Source organism: Podarcis bocagei (genome assembly GCF_964188305.1).
Source record: "Podarcis bocagei genome assembly, chromosome: 9".
In the NCBI taxonomy this organism is placed as follows: Eukaryota; Metazoa; Chordata; class Lepidosauria; order Squamata; family Lacertidae; genus Podarcis; species Podarcis bocagei.
The window spans coordinates 28,113,114-28,135,935 of NC_138134.1; the positions used below are offsets into that span (position 1 = coordinate 28,113,114).

Below are 22,822 nucleotides of genomic sequence, written 5' to 3' on the forward strand. Positions count from 1 at the left end.
CCCTCAGCAGAACGAACAAAGGATTCCCGCTCCCTCAGCGCCTCCTTCCCACTCTCCGCTCCCCGCCAAGCGCTTGCGCGCGCCCCGCAACACTCGAAGGGGCGGGGCACTGGCAGAGGGCGGGCCGTTCTGGGAGGCTCGAAGGCGGCGTTGCCAAGCAACGCGAAGCTGTCAGGAGGCGGGCGCTGAGAAGCGGCAGAGAGAGTGTAAGCGCGCGCGGGAGGGCGCAGTTCGCCATGGGAACCGGTGGTCAATTCAGTGAGTCTCTCTCGCGCGCGGGGGAACCGAATCGGGCGGGTTCATTTTCCCTTTCCATGCACTTCTCTCTCTCCCGCCCCCACGCACACAACAAAGCGCCTGGTTTTGCCCCCTCGCAAATGTTACATAGTACATAATTTTAAGTACTGGGTTTCGAACGCCGCTTGAAGTCACACACGCATCAGACCCCGAGGCTAAATCGTAGGTGCACGGGTTAATTTTGGTGGCGCTGGTGCACTCTACGCATGGTCAGAGGGCACACCGCAGTCTCGGCGACCACCCGAGCACCATCCCCTGGCACGGGAAGTGTTCTGAGCCCTAGAAGCTCCGGTTCGAATTAAGACACACCCGCCTTTCCCTTTTTCGCTCACCTGTTGGGGCAATTCCTCCGACGAGACGTGGGGAAGGAAAGGGACACTCTCGCCCTCCCACTTCCCAGATTTCCGAAGGAGGGGTGAGAGGCAGCCATGGTCACAGAATCGTCGTCATCATCATCATCACATCACTGACCACCATCATAATAAGCTGAGAGGGTCCATATAGTGATGAGGAAGTTCACTCAGGATCGGGGACCTTCTAAAACAGGGGATAAGTCACCAGTGCGCCTAGTTTTTTTTCTTCTTCATGTCCTACATGTGTGAGAATCTCCCTTTGTAAACAAAACGTCCCTCCAGACTTCGAGGTTAATTCCTTTTGGTCTGTGAACAAGGCATTTATTTCCACAGTAACAGGGTCAGGAAAGTGCTTTTGACCTTAGCAGGACTCTTTGCTAGGATCCTGGCAACAGACTGTCGGCACAGATTAATATTGGAGTAAGTTTTAGGCACTTCTTGTTGGCCTTTGTCTGTCTCGAGAGACAATGGAGTGCGCCTCCAGGGGGTGAAGTCAAACGGCTGCGTTAGGACTGAAGTGACGCCCCCAGGCGCAAGTCTGGGCAGTGTGCAGGGAGGTCCTGGGATGTGGGTGGCACTGTGGTCTAAACCACTGAGTGTCTTGGGCTTGCCGATCAGGTCAGCGGTTCGAATCCCCACAACGCGGTGAGCTCCCATTGCTCTGTCCCAGCTCCTGTCAACCTAGCAATTCAAAAGCACGCTAGATACATAGGTATCTGCGGTGGGAAGGTAAATGGTGTTTCCATGCGCTCTGTTTTCCGCCGTGGTGATCTGTTGCGCCGGAAGCGGTTTAGTTGTGCTGGCCATATGACCCGGAAAGCTGTCTGCAGACAAACTCTGGCTCCCTCGGCCTGAAAGCAATATGAGCACTGCAACCCCATGGTCGCCTCTGACTGGACTTAACCATTCAGGGGTTCTTTACCTTTACCTGGGATGTCAAGATGATAAGACACCCCCCCACTCTTGGCCTTGCTACTGTGCTCCAAACAAAGGCTGTGCAATGCGTTTGTGGCACCAGGTTGACTGCAGGAGTTGCCAGAAGGAGGTGTACAAGATGTTATCCAACAGTCTTAGGGACTCCACACTGGATTCATGTAGGGTTTACTCCTGAGCCTTTTCTTCTCCCAAAGATATCCCACAGGGCAGTGGCGGTTCAGGATTAGAGTTTTCCTTCTTCTAGATTCCCAGGTTGACAAGTCCCATCTGCCCATCACTTCCCTCTCTACAGCATGTGCAGAAACCACCTTGTTGACCGTTGGGCCCAGTATCGGTCTTGTCCTCTCAATCTGTCAGAGCCTGTCTTCACATGCAGGGGAAGTCCCTAACTCAACAAGGGTTTGAGACCCAGTTGTAGCCATTGTGTGGCCACTGTTGCGTGCTGACAGCTTCTAGGAGCCCCCAATGAGAGTTGAGTGCTGTCTTGAGCTTCTTGGGGAAAGCACGGGTTAAAAACATACAAAATAAATGTCATTATGTTGCAGGGAAGACTTGCCAAGGGATTTGTTGCTACCATAATACAATGGGGGAAAGCAAAACTATGGAACCTCATAAGATTTTGCGCTGGGCCCTGTCACACTGAGAATGTTTGTGCTGTTCTGGATTTAGAATGTGTTTTATAAAAACCAGATGACAGAATGAAGGGAAGTTGATGGCTCGGTCGAGCTAAAAATTTATAAAGGGGGGTATGATGTTATAATAATGTTAAAAATGGAAAAGCAATAAAAATATTATAAAAAAGAGAGAATGTTTGTGCTGTTCTGCAGAGCCCAAGGCAGGGCAGAGCAAACTTTTAAAGAAAAGTATACAAGATGACACCCCCAAAAAAGTTTGCTTTATCGTATCCTATTTTGAGCCCTTGTTAGTAAAAGTTTTCAATTGTCTGGAAATGTGTATGTATGTAGCCAACAGCATATCTGCTTGTTTTCAAATGTTGGATTAGTGGTATGTGTAGGCATCAGGCATCTCTCTTTTTTTTGCCTCCTGTTTCAAATCAAGCCTCTCAACTGTTTGGAGCCTGGCCAAGATCAGGCAAAGTGTAGAAGGTGCCCTTCATAACAAGAGGCCTTTGAAAGTTTCTGGCACTGTGCGTTCCCATAAAGGTAAATGTGGGTAGTATTAAAAATCAGCATGAGATGTTCCTCTTAAGAAGAGAACCTTAAAGGATTAGATTGTAGCTTCTGAATCTCTTATTTTTGATGGCTGAATGAGGCGCAAGTAGTAATTATTCTGTGGTCCTCACAATCTCCCAAGCCTGGGCATTTACTTCTAATTTATTCATTTATTCCAGAAAGAAAGAGTCTGAAAGAAAGAAATGGAGCTGACCAGTGAGCCTTTGCCTCAAGAAAGTAAAAACGAGACCATTCTCCAAACCATCTCAAAGCTCCAGTTTTCTGAATCAGGAGAGTTCAAACCTGACCCAGGTAATTATTATTAATTAAATTTGTATACTGCCCTTGATCTGTAGATCTCAGGGCGGTTTACAGCATACAAATACACTACAAAAACACTGCATACATAATAAGAACAAGAACAGAACAAACCAGTAACACCCACCCCAGCCTCCCACAAACACATTTAAAAGGACCTAGGATGTTAGTCAACCAAAGTCCTGGTTGAAGAGGAACATTTTTTCACCTAGCACCTAAAGGTGTACAGTCATCCCTCGGGTCACAGACGCTTCAGGTTGCGTTTTTTTGGGTTATGGACCCGCCGAAACCCAGAAGTACCGGAACGAGTTATTTCCGGGTTTCGGCAATCACGCTTTGCGCAGAAGCGCCAAATTGCAACCCGTGCGTGTGCAGATGCAGCGCTGCAGGTTGCGAACGCTGCAGGTTGTGAACGTGCCTCCCACACGGATCACGTTCGCAACCCGAGCATCCACTGTATAATGAAGACTCTGGTGCCTGGGCTGTTTGATTTTTCATTCCATAACCCATGAATGGTATCATTTTAAAAAAAATCTGTTCACAGTAGTTGGCTGGGGCTGATGAGAGTTGGAGTCTCATGTGGGAAAATGATTGCTTGTACATGAGAGCATGAGCAAAGTTCTTATTGTTGCAGGGTGATCTCATAGCTAGAAGCATCCTTGGAGCATGAACAGCGCGTGAACAGCTCGTGCTGTCCTACATGATTGGTCAACTAACATAGCCTGATCGCTCGCACGGTCTAGTGCGCATGTTCTTATCTGCTGGCTAGAACAAATTGCTTGGCTTGTATTTTGTATCTTTCTGATTTCACACAATAAAAGCTGTGCTGCATTAGCCCTAGGGGCAGCCATATTTCGGAACCCCTCATGGTGTGAGACTGATTTTTCCCTGGATGCCGAGCTGCAACTCGACATTTGGTGCCCCGTGTGAGGCAACTCGACAGTCTCACAACATCTGGAGAACACAGATTCCCATCTCTGCTGTGAAGTAACACTCCTGCGCACTGCAGCTTCTGAGCTGAATGGAAGAATATTTTTTAGTAGAGAGGTGATATTGCTGCCTCTTTACTTCATCCGTTGCGGTGTATAAGCAATGTATATAGCCACACACATCCTTTTTAGTTGCAGCCTCTAGCCCACACCCAGGGTGAGGATGAATGAAGGGAAGAGATGGTGCTTGTGCATTTGTGTGAATGGATATGTTTGTGTGAGAGAGAGAGGGGGGGGAGCATGGATGAGAGCGAGTGTCCCACACCCACCCACTTCTTGCTTTGGTCCCACCTATTGCCACCAGTATTGCAGCCCTTAGGTTGTCTTCCTCTGGCTCATGGGATCTGCTACTACTTTCCTAAACACAGGGAAGAAAAGAACCTCACGTTAACAGGAGCTTTGTTCAAAATAAAAAAATTCCTTCCAGTAGCACCTTAAAGACCAACTAAGTTAGTTCTTGATATGATCTTCCGTGTGCATGCACACTTCTTCAGATACATCTGAAGAATCTGAATCTATGTATCTGAATCTGTGTATCTGAAGAAGTGTGCATGCGCACGAAAGCTCATACCAAAAACTAACTTAGTTGGTCTTTAAGGTGCTACTGGAAGGAATTTTTTTATTTTGACTATGGCAGACCAACACGGCTACCTATCTGTAACAGGAGCTTTGTTCCTTCATCTTAATTTTGCTTCAAGATCAGATTTATTTTCCAGGAACATTTTGAAATCATTCAGGCACATTGAGACAAAGAGGGCAATCTGTGCATTGTGTGCATAGGCCTGCTTTCAGGATTGGGCCCCTCAGGTGCCAAGGAGTGTTGTAGATTTTTTTAAATAAAAAGAATACACACAGTGAATGCTGGGTTTGTTCCGCAAGCATATTTCCTGGCAGATGGTGTGGTCAGCTTTGATATTCCTGTGGATAGGGCTGTTGAAGGTTAGGGGGCTGAATTTTGGCTCTCCTCCCCAGTTTAATCAGGCACTGTAAAAATTGACTGTGCCATCTGTATAGCTGGTACTCATAGGCAGAAACTGTTGTGTACAGTGATCTTTGGATTGGGGCCACTTACTTTGGCTGCAAGCCCCAAGTTGTATTTCGCAGGATGCATGCAGACAATATCAAAAGAAGCCCAAAGACTGTTTAACGCAGCTTGTAGTGTAGCAAAACAAGAACTACGTCATCTCATAGGTGATGATAATGCAATGAAGATTGTTTTAAAGTTTCAGGATCAAATACTATATTTGTTTTTTGCTTTTTAAACAGAGATTTACAGTCACGAGTATCTGCTTTCAAGGGCTGAATTGTTACTGGAAAAGCGGATTAAAAATGGAGATCCTTTGGCCTCTTTTCTCAGAGGGCAGATGTATTTTGAAGAGGTGGGACTTTGCGCACACACCATATACATACATGAAGAAGTTTGAAATTGTGCTGAACAAGTATCAGTGTTTAAATGTGGGATTAAGAATTCAGATGCCAATATGTTAGGAAAATTCACAACCATTTACCAGGTCAGATTAGTATAATATGCTCAAACTGGCTCATTTTCTATCTGCTGTAAGGGGAGAAATTTTAAGGGGAAATTTAAGGGGAATCTTCCTGTCCTGCCAGGAAGATGCAGAATTTCAAGTTCATTCATGCTTTTATATTGCTCAAGACTTATATTATTCTATTCAGGCTTTACATCTTTTTTTTATTTTACTGATTTCAATATGTGCTAAAATTGGGCCCAACAATTTCAGGGACAATCCAGTGATTTGCCAGAGAGATTCAGAATTTTATGTTGTTGTATATAGTTTTATTTGGGTATGGGTCAGTTTTATTTATGTAAACTTAAGTCATTTTTATGCAGATCTGTTGTTTGCTAACATTCATGCTTTGTGATGTCCAATGGCTAGATACAAATGAAGAACAGTGGTGCCTCGCAAGACGAAATTAATCCGTTCCGCGAGTCTCTTCGTCTAGCGGTTATTTCGTCTTGCGAAGCAACCCTATTAGCGGCTTAGCGGATTAGCGCTATTAGCGGATTAGCGCCTATTAAAGGCTTAGCGGCTAAAAGGCTATTAGCGACTTAGCGGCTTAGAAAAAGGGGGGGCTCGCAAGACTTTTTCGTTTTGCGAAGCAAACCCATAGGGAAATTCGTCTTGCGGAGCGCATCAAAAAACGGAAAACCCTTTCGTCTAGCGGGTTTTTCGTCTTGTGAGGCATTCGTCTTGCGGGGCACCACTGAAATTTAAATCCATTTAGGACTCCACCCATTTGTCCAGTGATCCTTTGTGGCTCAGTGGGAACCCCGATATCAACTCAGGCTTGTCCAGTGGCCTCAGTAAAGGAAACTGCTCTCTGTACACAGCCCATCACAAAAGCACACACAAAGTTTTGGGTTCATGTGACTTGTTCTTTCCAGTGGTTTCTTCCCAAGAACCTCTCTTCTGTAGTGCTTGCATTTCTCTTTAGGGGAGCAAGCAGAGAACCTGGCCTGTTTAGCAGAACAAAAACAGCTAGTTCTTATTCCAAGGTTCTCTGCTGAAAGTGACACACATCTCTCATGGCTTGGATCCAGGCATTCCGCGTGTTTTATTAAATAGTTTGCATAATTTCCATATTCCAGGATGTCTAGTGACAGTTTCCGGGTTGGATTTTATATTTCATTTACAATATTTTACGTTAAAATGGCACAATTGTATCCCAAAGGCTTCAGTAGCTAGATTTAATCCTGAGTATTTGATCTCTCATCGTTTCTTGCACAGGGATGGTATGAAGAGGCACTGCAGCAGTTTGAACAAAACACAGATTTTCAGTCCATGTATCAACTAGGCGTAATGTACTATGATGGACTGGGGACCACACCAGATCCAGTAAGTTACAACCAGATTGGTCCCCCCCTTTGGTTATTCATTAGGTAACAACTTTTCTTACTTAATAGCATGAATTTCAAAGATACAGATTAGTAAGCAAATGTCTGAAGCATAACATCATTGGGCAGAGCAAATCAGTGGAGCCAGAAAGCAGAGGACGCTTCTAGACTGTTAGCGTTTTCAGGTGGCAAATTCAGTCACTGATAAAGTCAGGTTGTGCAATCATAGTTTATTGGGGGGATCTTGTCCCCCCCCAACACCCAATTCTGAGAGCGCTGTGCTTTTTATTTATTAAATTTCTATACCATCCTTCATCTGAGAATCAGAGAACAACTTACAATATAAAAAAGCACAGAAATGCATACCATAGTAACAAACAAAAGCAATAACCCAGCCCCACACAATTTAAAAGGCCATAGATTGTTTCGCCAAAGGCCTGGGAACGAAGAGGAGGTCTATCCATGGAAAAGGTGGTCTAAAATATTCTATGGCCTCTGAGAGGCCCTACTGAGAATCATAGGAATGTGCCCTAAATATGGTAGGCAGAGCCCAATATTGTCACAGGGAGACTTTCCTGGTGCTTTTGTTATGATCTTTTGGGTGCTAAGTAAAAAAAAAAAATTATCTGTACAAGCCTTTTTTAAAAATCAGGCTCTCAAAGTCAGATCTGTAATTTGCTGTACATTTGTGCTGCTGTCTTGGTTTTATCTTTTCCCCCACTCTACTGGTAAAAATATTTTTATCCAGCAACTAATTGTTTTTGACCTTTTAAAATATCGCATTGTCTTCTTTTTGTGAGCAGCCTGGAGAACATGTATCAGGTGGCCTACATAGATGCTGGATGGTATGCAATGCTACTACAGTGGTACCTTGGTTCTCGAACTTAATCCGTTCCGGGAGTCCGTTCAAAAATCAAGGTGCGGATTCTCATTGGCTGTAGGAGCTTCCTGCAGTCAGGTGGAAGCTGCGTCGGACATTTGGCTTCCAAAAAACGTTCGCAAAATGGAACACTTACTTCCGGGTTTCAGGCGTTCGGGAGCCAAAACGTATGAGTACCAAGGCGTTTGAGAACCAAGGTACCACTGTAGTCCTATCCCCGAGTGCTGCATTCATGCTAGAGCTAGAATGTATGCATATGTGAATTCTGATACAGTGGTACCTCGGGTTAAGTACTTAATTCGTTCCGGAGGCCAGTTCTTAACCTGAAACTGTTCTTAACCTGAAGCACCACTTTAGCTAATGGGGCCTCCCGCTGCTGCCACGCCGCCGGAGCACGATTTCTGTTCTCATCCTGAAGCAAAGTTCTTAACCCGAGGTAATGTTTCTGGGTTAGCAGAGTCTGTAACCTGAAGCGTATGTAACCTGAGGTACCACTGTACAAGGGTTTTTTTTAAAAAAAATAAAAACAAAGAAATTTATATGTTGCCCAGTTAAGTTTTAAAAGCCAATTACTGTATTAAGTTTCTACAATTGCCCGTCAATCTTAATAATATGAAATATTTCCTAATGTCACTAGAGGGCAATATATTTGTTACATTGCGGGGCGGGGTGGGGGTCATTGTAATTTCCAAAGGAAATGCTGCACATGAAACCAAATGAAAGAAGCAGATAAAATTGTGAGAAATCAGGCACACTATGCATCTGGCTACAATTTACCAAACCCTGTCTGTTTTACTCAAATTGGTACTTGTAAAAACAAAACAAAAAAAAACTACAGAGCATGCTCTAGCACATCCTGGGGAACTGGGCTGTTCTCGAAGTCTGTTGGCAGCTATAGAGGGGCAGGATTCTCCAGATGTGTTTCTGGGTTCCTGTAGAAGGTGAAAGTAAGACCAAGAGAGATTTCACGCAACTGCTTGCAGGAAAGGACGACAACAATGGATTATCAGCAAACCACTACTCTGATTTGATGCCACAGAAGAGAGTCTCAGGAGTACCCCTGCCTTAACGCAGGCATTCACCACCCAAAAAAAAAATCACTATTTCTATACTGCAAGGGTCTCCCAGAGCAGTGCCCAACAAACCAGTAGAGCACAGTATTTCATCATGTATATGTTAGAAAAAATAAGCCATAAAACTATCTGAAATCAAACAGGCAGTAAAACCAATCTCCGGTCAGGTCCCAGCATGTTGGTGGCTATCTTTGGAGATAGATACGATCACTCAGGCAAACATACATGTGTATCACATACTTTACTTGTGGATCCAACGAAATACGTGTAACCCAAGCTTCCATCCATGTAGATAACCCTGTTTCCAGCCAATCTGACTGGTTGCTGTGAGCCACACAATGATTGTGGCTCAAGCTTGCCAGAGAAGCCTCCCCCAACTGGAATACATTTCTGCCTCCTTAGAATGGCAGAAGCATCATTTCCCAAAACTTTGCCTTGATCCTAATAGTCCTATGCTAAATAATAATAATAATAATAATAATAATAATAATAATAAATTTATTGTTTCTACTCTGCCCATCTGGCTAGGTTTCCTGATACACAAACCTTTCTTCCCACAAACTTTCCCCCCTGGTGACAAACAGTTACCCCCTTGGTAACTGCTACATTTAGTGGAATGTTAATGTTTTTGTTAAGTTTGCCAATATGCATAACATATACTGTGTTTGGTAGAGTTTTGTTATGCTGTGTATTTTTGCTGTTTCTGTCACCTACAGCAAAAGGGAATTGAATATATGGAGAAGATTATCAACTCCAGTTCCCCTAAAGCAAGGCATTTGAAGTTTGCCGCTGCCTACAACCTTGGAAGAGCTTGCTATGAAGGATGTGGAATTGAGATTTCAGAGAAAGATGCTGAACGGTAACTTTCACGAGACACCTGTGCTACGTGGATGCACTTTTGAGAAAGGTCACATGTGTTAATGCCTCTTTCACGCACGCACACATCAGTCTTTGCCTCGTCACACCACATAGCTATATTACTGGTAGGAAATGTGCACAGGAATCATTTTCTCAGCACGGAGACGAGGAGCTCGGTCTGCCACTTTTTCCAGGTACCCACTTCATTGTAATTGCATCTGGACACTGCAGTATAGAACAGCCCTAAAGCAAGAGTGGGGAACCTTTGCTGTTGTTTTTCACTTGTCAAAGCCAGCATTCACTGTCAGGTGTCATTGGTGGGCAGGGACAGAGCCTCTTTGTCCGTGCATGCTATCACCTTTTAAAAGACATTTCATTCCTTTCTCCATCACCTCCACATAATGGGTTTGGCTGCCAGGAGATGGAGCAACAGATTAATTTTGCCAGAGGTCTGAGCAGATAACTTACAGAGGGCTTTTTAACTCTCCACCTTCCATTGCTTCATCTATCTTGGGCGGGATCTAGACACATCAAAGAAGCATTTCAGGTTAAAGCATTGTAAATTTAAACAGGGAAAACAGGTAGAGAAAAACAGGACTCCACGTCGCCATCTGGTTTCACAATGTTATATGGCACATAAAAGTAAAGGGACCCCTGACCATTAGGTCGAATCGCGGACGATTCTGGGGTTGCGGTGCTCATCTCGCTTTATTGGCTGAGGGAGCCAGTGTGACTAAGCCGCTTCTGGTGAACCAGAGCAGTGCACGGAAATGGTGTTTACCTTCCTGCCAGAGTGGTAACTATTTATCTACTTGCACTTTGATGTGCTTTCGAACTGCTAGGTTGGCAGGAGCAGGGACTAAGCAACGGGAGCTCACCCCGTCGCGGGGATTTGAACTGCCGACCTTCTGATCAGCAAGCCCTAGGCTGTGGTTTAACCCACAGCGCCATCCACATCCTATACCACACATACAACGCACATAAATCGCTTTTTCTTTACCAGTCTAGCTCTGTCCATTGCTTCTCCCTTTCCCTTTATTCTTCTGCCCACCCCCATATAAATTCAGTCAGTGAGTCACGGGTTACTTATGCCTGTTTTAAGAGGAACAGGCCAACCATGCCACTCATGTTTTCCTATGTCTTCCAGTTTATGGTTTATTGCTGCAGACCACGGGAACCCAAAAGCAAGTGTAAAGGCTCAAACAGCCCTTGGGATGCTGTATTCAGCAAAGCATCGAAAGGATCTGAAAAAGGTACGTGTCCTGCTGTGGCTTACATCACAAAGCTTGATTCAGGTGTGCTGTCCAGTTAAATGAGGCGGCTGTGATTTAGATGTGGCAAGAATCAAGTGAGTAGTACAAAATACTTGTGCATCCACAACTGGTTTGCAATGAAACGTTGCCAAGCATTTTAAGGTGTTTCTTAAGTACCTGGTGCCTTTTAACATGCAGCACTTTTTGCCAGGGGGGAGAAAGTTTTACAGCAGCACTGCCCCTAATATGCTTGTAGCTGTAGGCAACTAGGCATGTGTAAGAGCTATTGCAGGGGTCAGCAAACTTTTTCAGCAGGGGACCAGTCCACTGTCCCTCAGACCTTGTGGTGTGTGTGTGTGTGTGTGTGTGTGTGTGTGTATAGGGGGGGGGGATGAACGAATTCCTATGCTCCACAAATAACCCAGAGATGCATTTTAAATAAAAGGACACATTCTACTCATGTAAAAACATGCTGATTCCCAGACTGTCCGCGGGCCAGATTTAGAAGATGATTGGGCTGGATTTGGCCCCCGGGCCTTAGGTTGCCTACCCATGAGCTAGTGGCTCTTTGTGAAGCTACATCCCCATTTGCATCAAAAGATGATCCAGCCATTATGACACTGATGAGAACAGTATCCAGCTGCACATTGGCAGTGCATGTAGAAGCCTGGTTATACAGGCAAATCCTTCTTGCTTGAGAAAAAAAATACCTATTATCTTTTCTCTATGTGAATAAGGTCTCCTCTCAAGCATGCTTGGTATATTAAACCATTTTAGAAGAGCTAGCTTCTACTAACTTTCAGAATAAACTAAGAGACACAGTAGCCTTTCACCTTATCTGAATTTAGGGTACCGGATACCCATATCACTTATGATCATTGCCCCTGCAAGAAGTGAAATGTGTGGTCCCCCCCCCCCAAGCCATTTGCTTCCCTGAGTTTTCAAGCAAAACACACTTCCCCCATTTAAGCCAAACATTCTTGCCTTAGCTTTCAAATACCCAGCAGAAAGAAGAATCCAACTTGCACCAATATAAACTCAAATAATCCCCCCCCAAGAAATTGAGCCACAGCAATTATGAGAATAGTTTAATGTACTGTTGTATACTACCCTGCAATCGGCAGACGAAGGGCAGTGTAGAAATAAAATGAAGATGATAGCAGCACTACAGAGAAAAAGAATGAAGTGGTACGTTGGCAAAAGCAAAATTCACTTTCGACCCTTTGACATTTGTGGCCAGGTTTGCGTAATGAAACACTAATGAGCTGCGTGGGTTGGCACATCAGACTTGGATCTCATGATAACAGCATTAGTCATTTGAAGGAAGGCTTGAACATCCTGGGGTAATTTAACAACCACTCTTTTCTTAATGCCATGAGCTCAACATTTCAAAAAATAAGAAGGCATTAAATATCAGAGAAGTTCTGCATTTATAACTAAGCAAAACATCTGGCAGGCTGTAAATAGAAACATTGGCTTGCTCTTTTTAAAAGACTGTGTTCTAAGATTAAGTGCTCAAACACACTTCCACTTGTCCCACTGCTTTCCCCCAGGAAAACGTGCTGTTTACCGCTGAATCAGAACAAAACGTCAATTGGGTTTTCTGCAGATCAACATTTGTTCCGATTCAACAGCAAGTTTTCCTAGGGAAAGCAGCAGGGCAGACAAAGAACCTCTCGTACCAATGCCTATCAAGCATAGGGCAAGCTGAAATGTGGTGGACAAGCCCCAAGAGTCTATACTGCAGTTGGTAGCTGCCCATACCCTACATCAGAAGTGCTGACGTGTTCAGTGGCGTAGCGTGGGTTGTCAGCACCCGGGGCAAGGCAAGTAATTTGCGCCCCCTAACCCATGGATTTGCGCCCCCTAACCCTAACCCCCAGATGGTGCGGCCGGCCCCCCTGCACCCCCCACGCTACGCCACTGGGCGTGTTCACTACCATTTTCACTGCCATTTATGCATATGCCTAAATTGGGAATCGCCAACATTTTTGGGACCGTGAACAAGCAGGAGAAACTTACAGGCACCACATATAAACTCCGCAACCAAGGCCACACCACAACCTGCTCTATGGGCTGCAACAGAATGTTTCTTTCAAGCCTGATTTCAGCCAGGGCAGGAGACTCCGTAGGCGTCAGCAAAAGCCCCTGTGGGAACCACATTGGTACCCCCTAATCTATGTAATCCTGTCACCCTAGCAGTTCCTGCCAACCTAGCAGTTCGAAAGCACGTTAAAGTGCAAGTAGATAAATAGGTACCGCTCCGGCAGGAAGGTAAACAGCGTTTCCATGCACTGCTCTGGTTTTGCCAGAAGCAGGTTAGTCATGCTGGCCACATGACCCGGAAAAACTGTCTGTGGACAAACGTCAGGTCCCTCGGCCAGTAAAGCAAGATGAGCGCCACAACCCCAGTCGTTTGTGACTGGACTTAACTGTCAAGGGTCCTTTACCTTTACCTTTTTTAGGCTATATAATAAGAGAGCCCTCAAATCAGTTGGCTAAAGTGCCAATGACATGTAATTTAATGGCCGTTATATTATGGTGATTACAAGTCTACATCTCTGCCTAGCCAGTGAGGCTGCTCGTAAGCATATTTTGTACAGTACCCATTCAACCATGTTGCCACTGTATATGTTTCAAAACCCCATTCTTTCTCCTACAGGCCTTCTTTTGGCATTCAGAAGCTTGTGGGAATGGGAGCCTGGAATCACAGGGCATCCTTGGTCTTATGTATTTTTATGGGCACGGTGTACGTCCAAATTTAAAAGCTGCTCTGGAGTGCCTGACTGCAGCCTCAGATCGTGGGAATGTCTATGCTAAAGGTCACTTGGTGGAATATTACTACAAAAGGAAATTTTTTACAAAAGCAGCTGACTTTGCCAAAAGGTAAATTAATTCATTAGTAATTCAAGTGGAAGCTAACGATGAAAACAAGGGCATTCTTAGATCAGTTCCTAAAGAACAGATACATAGAAATATCGTACCTTTTAATTTTTGTGTTGCTGATCTTAAAAAAAAATTCTGCTTGTTGCAACTAAATTTCCTCTCTGCTTGACTCTCCTTGCTTTCTCCAGCAAAAGGGAAAGACAGTGGGGGGGGGGGAGAGAACAATCAGTTTTATGTTTTGCCCTTAATATCCACTAAAATCAGGTTTACCCAAGAAAGGCATAATTATCTAGTTCATATCTGGTGAGGCATGGTGGTAAGACAATTTTCTTCATGTCACTATTCAATAAAGAATTATTTTACTTTCCAGATCGCATGTTCAAGTGCTAAAGTAATCTTCTTCTAGCTCAAGGGTTTTTCCAGCAATACATCCAGCTTCAGTTTTAAAGCACTTGGATGTCATTTGAGAATGGAGAAATGATTCAGCACTCTCATTTTTGCCTTAATGGTTTTGTTAAATGATGTCCTAGAACTTTGGGAAATAGCTACCATTCCACTTGTTCCTACCTGGTTTGTGACAAGAATGATACACCTAACCTTTTGCCTAACGGTGCCTGTCTAAGCATGCGCACTCAGAAGCAAGGCTCACTATGTTCAGTGGGGCTTACATCTAGGAAAGTGTACATGGGTTTGCAGCCTATATCTGACATTTCTGGGAAGAATCTGACTCTGAAGACGAGGGAATGCAGTCACAGACAGAGCAGGAGTGGGTTAGTTCGGCACCCCTTCATCAAGAGTTGCCAGACTCAGATAGAGCAGAAGATTCAGAAGGCTTGCAGGCAGAGAGAAGGGAGGAGTAGATGACATTGAGGGGATTGCTATGCAACCAGGAGGGAGGCAGCGTTTAGAGGACTCTTCTTTTGAGGGGGGGGGGAGTCCACCCACCTTGTCCCCGAACCTGAAAGGGAAGTATAAGAGAGGAAGGACTGGACTTTGGCACCCTTCGTGCTGCGAAAGGGTGACCAACTCGTAGCTAAAAGCAGCAGGCTCGGAGCTGCACTCTGGGTGTTAATTGTAAATAAACATACCATAAAACTGCCAGAGACTCGTTACTTCTTATCGGAGCTTGCTTGCCTGCCTGCGATCATTACAACAAGTCACTATACTACTGTGAAATCTTTGGGCCAAACTCAACATTACATTATTCACATTGCCTGGCCTTGTACAGCTGATTTCATTTTTTGTTTAACCCAGTAGGGGCTGTGTCCCTACTTGCTCTGCTCGCCATTCCTCCATGTTTACTCCAAAGTGGTTCCCCCTTCCCACCCCATGCAACTAAACTTGGTTTTCACCACCACAACTCCATTTCTGAAGCCACTTCTCTATTCCTTTCCGCAGCCCTGCTCTGCACCTGGTTTTGCCTTCACTGCCATGTCCATTTGAGGGCTCTGCGTCCTTTTTCTCTCACACAGGAGACGGCTGAAGAATGGAAGAGGGAGATGTTTGAGTACAATGAGAAGGGAGGGACCCTGAGAAGAGAGAACATGCTGGTGTTCTGGGAAGGGAGACCAGGGAGGAAGCCCCCAATTAGGATTGGTACCATAGTAGGGGGGAAGCCCTATTTCCTCCCAACCCCCAGCATGCTCTCAGTCTGGATCACCACCTTCCCATGTCAGTTATTTGTTTAACACACAGCCAAACAATTTGAACACCATCATGTCTGTAAGTTGCCTTGAGTCCCATCAGGGAAAAAGGCGGGGTATAAATAAATGAATAATAATAATAATAATAATAATAATAATAATAATAATAATAATATCATCTAGTCTGGCCCTTAATTCTCCCAACTTACAATGATTAGCTTGCTTTGCTATGAGATCACAACAAACTTCTAATCTCCCACCTCCTTCTGACAGCAGCAGCAATGCCAGCTTTAGCAGACCCTTCTCATTCTAATGCTGTTTTGACCAAGAGCAAAAGGCTCTTAGTATTTAACATCCCCTCCATTTTTTCTGAAAACAGCAACAAAAGCCCTATCAACATGCTTTTCATGTTCAGGCAAATGAGAATGAGAAGACAAGATGTGTGGGGGTGGGGACTATGACACAAGCCTGTCTCTGTTGCTGTTTCACAAGGAATATGGCTTTAACAACCCTTTGCTTGTCTCTTGGTTCATTTGCAAAAAGTGGAGAAGGGCATGAGGATTTTAGCACAAAAATGCACCAATTATACAAGTTATTCCTGCTTCTTCCCTTAAACATCAACATGTAAGGACGCTGTCATGCTGAAGTTTGCGTGGCTGCTGGTAGGCCGCCACACCAACTCCGGTATTTAATAAATAAAAACAAAAACAAGTAAACTGGGCAAATGACAGGCAGGCAGGTGAGCAAACAAGCAGTGCAGTGGCAGGCAGCCCTGACAAATTTATTTAATGGCGGGGAGGGGGGGCACATCAGAGAGCTGTTCAGCAAGGCACTCTGAAGTACCTGCCTCCAGCTGTGTTAGCATTCCAGAAAACTGCTCTTTAAAGCACCTCCCCATTGCTTTAAAAGGGCTTAGCAGAAGGTGGGAGTAGAGAGGTGCTTTGTGCTAGCTGTGACTGCTGCGGAGGGATAGCAAAGGGGTGGGTGAGGTGTAAAGTGAGAGGTTTGATCAGATGTGGAGGAAGAACAGTTGGCAAAGTCGTAATGGCGGCCCCCAAGTGTTCTGAGAATAACTAACCTTTTACCTTGTACTGTGAATCCAAACAGGACTGCAGAAAATGATGACGTTGAAAAGTTAGCAAAGGCAACAGACTGCATTCCTTTTTATATAAAGAGAGGGCTTGCTATGGCTTCCTTCTACCTGGCTAGATGTCTCCAGTTTGGCCTAGGAACACAACAAGATTTAGCAGCAGCTAAAAATTATTATTCTAAGGTAAATTGCTTTAACTCTGTTAGTTCTTTGAGGCGACATTATTTGGATTTTCATTCGAAATACTTTTTTTAAAAAGTTTGTGTCCTTGTAGGTTTGTAATATAATACGATGAAGGTATAAAGTTCATTTGCAATTGTGGTCACTCTAATTCATCTTTGTGTTTATAGGCATGCAGGCTGGATCCCGATCTGGCTTCTGAACTTGAGCTACTGGCTAATCATGGGAGAATTTAGATCAACATTTTGATGAATCTGAGCAAGTTCCGGCAGTTTGTCTGTATAACGACAAATGTCAGTTGTCGTTCAGCTTTTGATAAATCATGGTTATTATTTCAAGCATTTTAGGTACATAATGTTCTGATTATCTTCATCTAAAAGTAAAGCATTGTATGAGTTACTTTCAGTGTTACGTAACCATCAAGTTTAGGTCAACGTGCATTAAGAACAGAACTGTAGCTCTGTTACCTGGTATCAGGACCGTGGGGTGCAGGACCGTCTCTCACCATTTCTGACAATTCGCCAGGCTGACTGGGGCTGATGGAATCCAACAACATTAGGAAGGCTGTCCAACCCTAGTTTACTTAATAAAAAGTGCATCGTTAAATGCATCTTTCATTGCCTACAAATACTTAAAAGTTTTCAAGGCCAGCTTATTAAATACCCCTCAGTTCTTAGATATTTTTTCTTATTTCAGTCATCAGTTGCACATTGCAAAAGAAAACTGAAATTAAACAACTGAACCATCCTTTACATATACTACTTTGTTGAAAAGTCCCATATCAGACCTTTCTAGTATTGCTGAATAGTAGCACACCCTGTAGATGCTGAAGCTTTATAATTTAGTCACTGTCTGTTAAGACATGCCTCTTGGGCAACTGCATGAGACTGGTGAGCACTAAACCCTCTGCCCTGTGTAGGTTGGTATATTGCAGAATCAAAGTAAACCGTGAGCTCAGGCATGTGGAGTTGATCACTGACACACTGTGACACGTTGTGTGCATTTGAAATTGTACCATAAAAGTCCCTTGCTACTCAAAAAGCTATTGGGCATTTTTCAAGGCAGTAGTGGCTATGTTTTGAGCTGGCAAAGGATTGAGGCACCCACTCATGGAAAAGCGAAGTGGCTGTACTGCGGCATTTTTCTTTAGGAACAAGGAATTGAAAAGGGATGTTTTCTCCATCTGTTAAGGTGTGGGAGACCCAAAAGGCTTTTGGGCCCATTCAGGCTTTGGAAATACCATCACATTTCCTAGCTGGACTAAATTAAGTTTCAAAAAATTCAAAAAGCAGGAGTCTCCAGCAATGAATCGGCAACCTTCGCATTAAATCCAGTTGTTCTTTTACCAGTGCTTTAAAAAGAGCCACATTTAGGAAAATAGCTATATAAATGATATCAAGAGAGGATGAAAGGTTTAAGTGAACAGGTTATTAGTATAATTGTTTATGCAATGAATGCCAAGTCATTCATTCATGTGATTTATGACAACATGAAATCTATGTTCTGCACCTTGCAGAATCAGTGCAATTCTCTCTGAAAGCAGCACTTTGACCCACTGAAAGTGTAGCTTAATTATGAAACACTACAGTTCATTTTTGTTATTTATTGCTTACAAAGGCTCCAAACTATGGGAAATCTTTGGTAAAAATAAAAACAATAAAATTTACACAATATCTTTACATATATTGCACAACAAGGCTCTTCAATACAACAAGAAAATAGAGGAATGTTCATTATCCTCAGCAAGGAAATTAACTGTACAACATTCATTGGTATACCACTAAAGCAAAATGCCTTTCATAAATGTTTTAAAATACTCTATAGTTCTTATACCTTATATTAACATTTACATTTCAATCTGCATCTTAAACAGAATTATTCATGTATCAAGTTAAATAAAAGCCAGAAACTACGCAGTGCTGGCATTCTACCGTATCGTCAGTTCTTTCAAGTCTTGTTTGCTCCATGTAGAATTTAAAAAGAAAAGAAAAATACAAATTTGCAGTAGTCCTCAGCCAGCCCTCTGTGGAAAAGAGGGAAATAAGTTACATGTCTGCTATTAAGAACAGACATGTCTCTAATAATTCACTTGTGCAGATTCAAACCTGAGCTGCTTTAAGCTGTTCTAAATGAGTTCGCAACTCAGGACACAGTTCAATTAGCAGCAATTCCAATAACACCTGGAAAAGAAGAGAGATTAAAAGCATTTCCCCCCCTCTTTCTGAACTGGTAATTACAAACTTGGATAGCAAGTCATTAATAGGTGCAGAGATCAAGCCCACACACCCTGCCCCCCAGGACTGCCACATGGATCCCACAGTGGTCAATTCAGGGACAAGGGGCATACGTGGAAGGAAGTAGTTGCTGTAAAGTCCACAGATTATTGTGGGGCTCGTTATGCTTTCCTCAGAGTGGCTGTCCAGTAAAAGCCCTTTCTAAGGTATTATACCTAGTTCCACAAGATCTCGCTGGAAGCTGCCACGCAACTCTGGCGGTGGGCAGGGCACGGCCCCATGGGATTCCACCACCCCAGGCGGCTGCTTCAGGCTGCCTCATGGTCGGGCTTGGCCTGTCTGGAAGGCTACAGGTTGTCCACTATGTACTATGGTTCATTGGCTGTTTTTTAAAAAAAAACAATTTGCACACCTGACAGTTGTAGAACCACACATGGAAAAATGCTCTTGGTAGCCCTCTGGGGAGGACCAAATCCTTATTATTCGTCAATGTTTACTGGCACCTACAGGGCTCTGCACAGTTTTTCGCATACCTACGAAGACCTCAAGGATTAGTAAATTTATCAGGTTTAGATTATCCCTCTTCCTCCCTGTCTAAACCAAAATCTCAAGCAGCACAGACCTTCAATGGGATTTTATCGCCCAAATTCCACATTTCCCTCAGTGGATCTTGCCCATCCCTGGTTAAGACAAATTCTGCAAGTTAATTCTAAAAGGTTAGAGGATAAAACAGCTACTGTTGCAGGCCAAAGGGTAAATGCCAGAAACTAACACCAAGAATCCAAGTTCTGAGGTCTGAAGGAAGAGTAATTTTAAGTAACAAACCCATGCAATAATGTGCTGGCAACTCACATAAAGAAGATGCTTATTGGCCTTGGTTTCTTGAAGTGCATTGAAGACTTTGATTACACCATGGCGAGCATTTTGCTGACCAACAAGACTCTGTAGTGTATCTGAAAGAAAATATATTTAATTTTGGTGACGTATCTGCTACTGTGTTTTAAAACACAGTATTAAAATATATATATACAATGAGCAACGTAAACTGTGTATTGAGATACTGATTCAAAAGCCTGCATATCCAAAATGTCAAAATAGATTCCTGTTATCTATTTTTTAAAAACAAATCAGAGATTTTAACATCAAGAAGAATATAATATGGATTAATACACATGTAAAGTGCCTTTTTATTTTCAACATTTGGGAGCAGTAGATTTAGTTCCCTGCTTCGCTGCTTTTTCCATATCACCTAAATGCCACCCTGACTTCTTTTAAAAGAAACAGTACTTCTACCCACAGAGTAACATCTGACAGATGTCAGGGATCCGTATAAAGGTTAAATATGCAACTCTCTCTGTGTGTGTACTTGGTTTGCTTAAAATTTAATCTCATAGAATCTCATAGATTTGCTTATTAAAGTGGGCAGTGTTTAACTCTGCCTGTGGAGTGCTTTGAACATTCTAAGGGCTAAACAAATGGTAAATATTGTTTATTACCATAATCTCCTTTGATCCATTACATTCTGAACATTAACATATGACATGTGATTTGATATGCTCACCTGGAATGTTTTCAAGTAATTTTTGCTGTGCTTTCTGTTTCGTCTCCCGGCTTTGCTCTTCACTTCTGGGCTTTGAGCTGGATGCCAGTTTTCCATTTGGCCAAAAAGCATCTCGGAATACATTGATGTAGTAAACAAGCATTGGTTCACTGAAGATCCAATTTACAGTGTCGCGAATTTGCCTTGAGGGAGAGGCGCCAAGAAGAAATGGTCATAATACTATAGCCAGAGTAGACATGCTTTTAACCCACTTCAAAACTTCCTAGAGACAACTTGCACATCAAGCAACAAAAATAGGGTTTCCACGAGGCAAATATCCACCTAGATACAATATGTTGCTAGACAATACAGCAACTTGGACTAATCTAAATGTTACTCTTACAACTGCAATACCTAAAATTTGGAAAATAAAAAGGGGGGAGAGAGGGAGAGAGAGCTAGGAACAGGATAGCAGCAAGCAGTGAAAACTAGGTTTGAGTAAAACAATAATTGGCAGTAATAATAAAATTATACATAAATGCAGCTATAATAATATTAACTATAAAACACAAACGTTTTAAGTTTTAATTTAAAATGTGATACTACTGTATTGTTGTGGAGGGGGAAGCAGTGGTTTATTTTTTTTTTAAAAGGTAAAGGTGAATCCCACTTCAAAATGTTTGAGAAGCACTGTTCTATGGAAACATGCAAATAGCTAGAAATCCTCCATTCTCATGCCCCCTCTGGTGGCTTCTAGTCACATTATATTTCAATGCAACCACTGTGTGTCTACATCTGATACTGGCCAATTCAGCATCCTGAAACTCTTATGCTTTCATTTAAAGGGCGGGGGGGGGGGGGGGAGAGGCAAGTTTCTAATCCCCAAAGCTGCAAGGACAGGTTTGTAGGGCATGCCTGGTGAAGTTTGTAGGAGTTTGTAGGGCATGCCTGGTGAAGTCTCATAAGCTTGGCAATGTGCTGTGTAACTCTCATCTCCCCCATGCCTGACAGAATGAGAATTATGCAAAATAAGCAAATACCGTATTTTTGCTCTATAAGACTCACTTTTTCCCTCCTAAAAAGTAAGGAGAAATGTGTGTGCATCTTATTGAGTGAATGCAGGCTGCGCAGCTATCCCAGAAGCCAGAACAGCAAGAGGGATTGCTGCTTTCGCTGCGCAGCCCTCTTGTTGTTCTGGCTTCTGAGATTCAGAATATTTTTTTCTTCTTTTCCTCCTCCAAAAACTAGGTGCGTCTTACGGTCTGGTGCGTCTTATGGGGCGAAAAATACGGTATATACAAATTGATGCAGATCACCAATTTGAATTTCCTTGGCACCAAATTTTGGGAAAGCCTGGCTCTCCCACCCACCCTGCTTTCTGGTTCAGCCCTGAGTACATAAGGATTTGTGACATACAAGGCGCATGGGGAAAGTTAAGAAAGATTTGTCTGTAATTCCGAAACGAAGCTTGTGAAATTTTAACTTTCCTTTTCTACATACAAAGAAACATGCAGAAGCTAGTTTCTGAACAAACATGCTAGCCATGTCAGTGCTGTTGTCAGTTGTTCCTGCATCAAGCAGCTGATTCAGAGTACAATTCTAGAAGCAGAGAAATCGTAATGCACTCACTTGTTGATGGTTCTTCCAAAAGTGATTTGAACTAGTGCAATTAGCGTCTTCCTCACCCACTTAAACACTAAAACAAACAAAAGCAAGCAGCACACAGAAGTCAACTCCAAGCATGCAGTTAGGGTCTACTCAAATACTCTAAAGTATATGTCCACGTTATGCTGTTTACTACGTAAAAATCCGTGCCCCCCCCCTTTAATTACTAAAGCGATTATATGACTTTTCCTACTCAGCAGCCTTCATAGGGAGCCCAGACAATGTTTAAAAATGGCCAACCTTTCTAGTGAACAATTCTTTCCTAGTGCTTATTTGCACACAGATGGTTTGAATGTATCAGGATACAAAACTCATTTATTTATTGCTACATATTTTCAGTGCTTTTTTTCTAGAAAAAACTGTAACTCACCACGAAGTTGTTACAGAAAGTGTCACACTTTTTAACAACAAAAGAGGTGTAGCCCTTGAGTACCCCCTAAAAAAAAGCACTGCCTATTTTACATGGAGGATTTTAACATATAGCATGCAACACTAATACACTTTTTTCCATGTGGAAATTAGCTAAAGAGTTACATTGCTCAACATGCTCAACCTCAGAATGTTTCTTTACAGAGTTATTTCTGCAACACAGGGGCTG

General features: G+C 43.2%; 2 protein-coding genes and 1 long non-coding RNA gene across 7 annotated transcripts in view; 1 reads left to right on the forward strand and 2 right to left on the reverse strand.

The window, feature by feature from the left end:
* Window positions 1-84: 84 nt before the first annotated feature.
* On the forward strand, window positions 85-17,391 carry LRP2BP (LRP2 binding protein). 4 transcript variants are annotated; one of them, XM_081209038.1, is made up of 9 exons: window positions 85-206; window positions 2,938-3,070; window positions 5,332-5,444; window positions 6,816-6,923; window positions 9,592-9,734; window positions 10,881-10,986; window positions 13,649-13,872; window positions 16,623-16,788; window positions 16,956-17,391. In XM_081209038.1, exons 2-9 carry the CDS (start codon window positions 2,962-2,964, stop codon window positions 17,019-17,021), a joined length of 1,035 nt encoding a protein of 344 aa, XP_081065164.1. In that variant the 5' UTR covers window positions 85-206; window positions 2,938-2,961; the 3' UTR covers window positions 17,022-17,391. The 4 variants fall into 4 exon arrangements, with proteins under 4 accessions (XP_081065164.1, XP_081065163.1, XP_081065166.1 ...); XM_081209037.1 differs by having other exon boundaries at window positions 141-258; XM_081209040.1 differs by lacking the exon at window positions 85-206 and adding an exon at window positions 555-857.
* On the reverse strand, window positions 9,751-16,689 carry LOC308595191. The gene is made up of 4 exons (XR_014011891.1): window positions 16,601-16,689; window positions 15,284-15,351; window positions 13,971-14,050; window positions 9,751-10,254 (listed from the first exon to the last, which is right to left on the reverse strand). It is a non-coding gene; the product is annotated as an uncharacterized lncRNA (long non-coding RNA).
* Window positions 17,392-18,373: 982 nt separating the features above from the next.
* Window positions 18,374-22,822, reverse strand: part of SNX25 (sorting nexin 25) — a 53,147-nt gene continuing 48,698 nt past the window's right edge. For both annotated transcript variants that reach the window (XM_081208767.1, XM_081208768.1), the window contains exons 16-19: window positions 22,189-22,255; window positions 20,581-20,762; window positions 19,872-19,972; window positions 18,374-18,965 (exon numbers count right to left, since the gene is read on the reverse strand). In XM_081208767.1, the coding sequence (XP_081064893.1) occupies window positions 18,885-18,965; window positions 19,872-19,972; window positions 20,581-20,762; window positions 22,189-22,255 (431 nt within the window). In that variant the 3' untranslated portion in view covers window positions 18,374-18,884. The remainder of the gene's footprint in view (window positions 18,966-19,871; window positions 19,973-20,580; window positions 20,763-22,188; window positions 22,256-22,822) is intronic.

Coding starts and splice junctions, on each gene's coding strand:
- LRP2BP (XM_081209038.1), top strand. CDS start 2,962: ATGGAGCTGACCAGTGAGCCTTTGCCTCAAGAAAGTAAAAACGAGACC. Junction 5,445..6,815: donor GGCAGATGTATTTTGAAGAG/GTGGGACTTTGC, acceptor TTTCTTGCACAG/GGATGGTATGAAGAGGCACT. Junction 13,873..16,622: donor GCAGCTGACTTTGCCAAAAG/GTAAATTAATTC, acceptor GAATCCAAACAG/GACTGCAGAAAATGATGACG.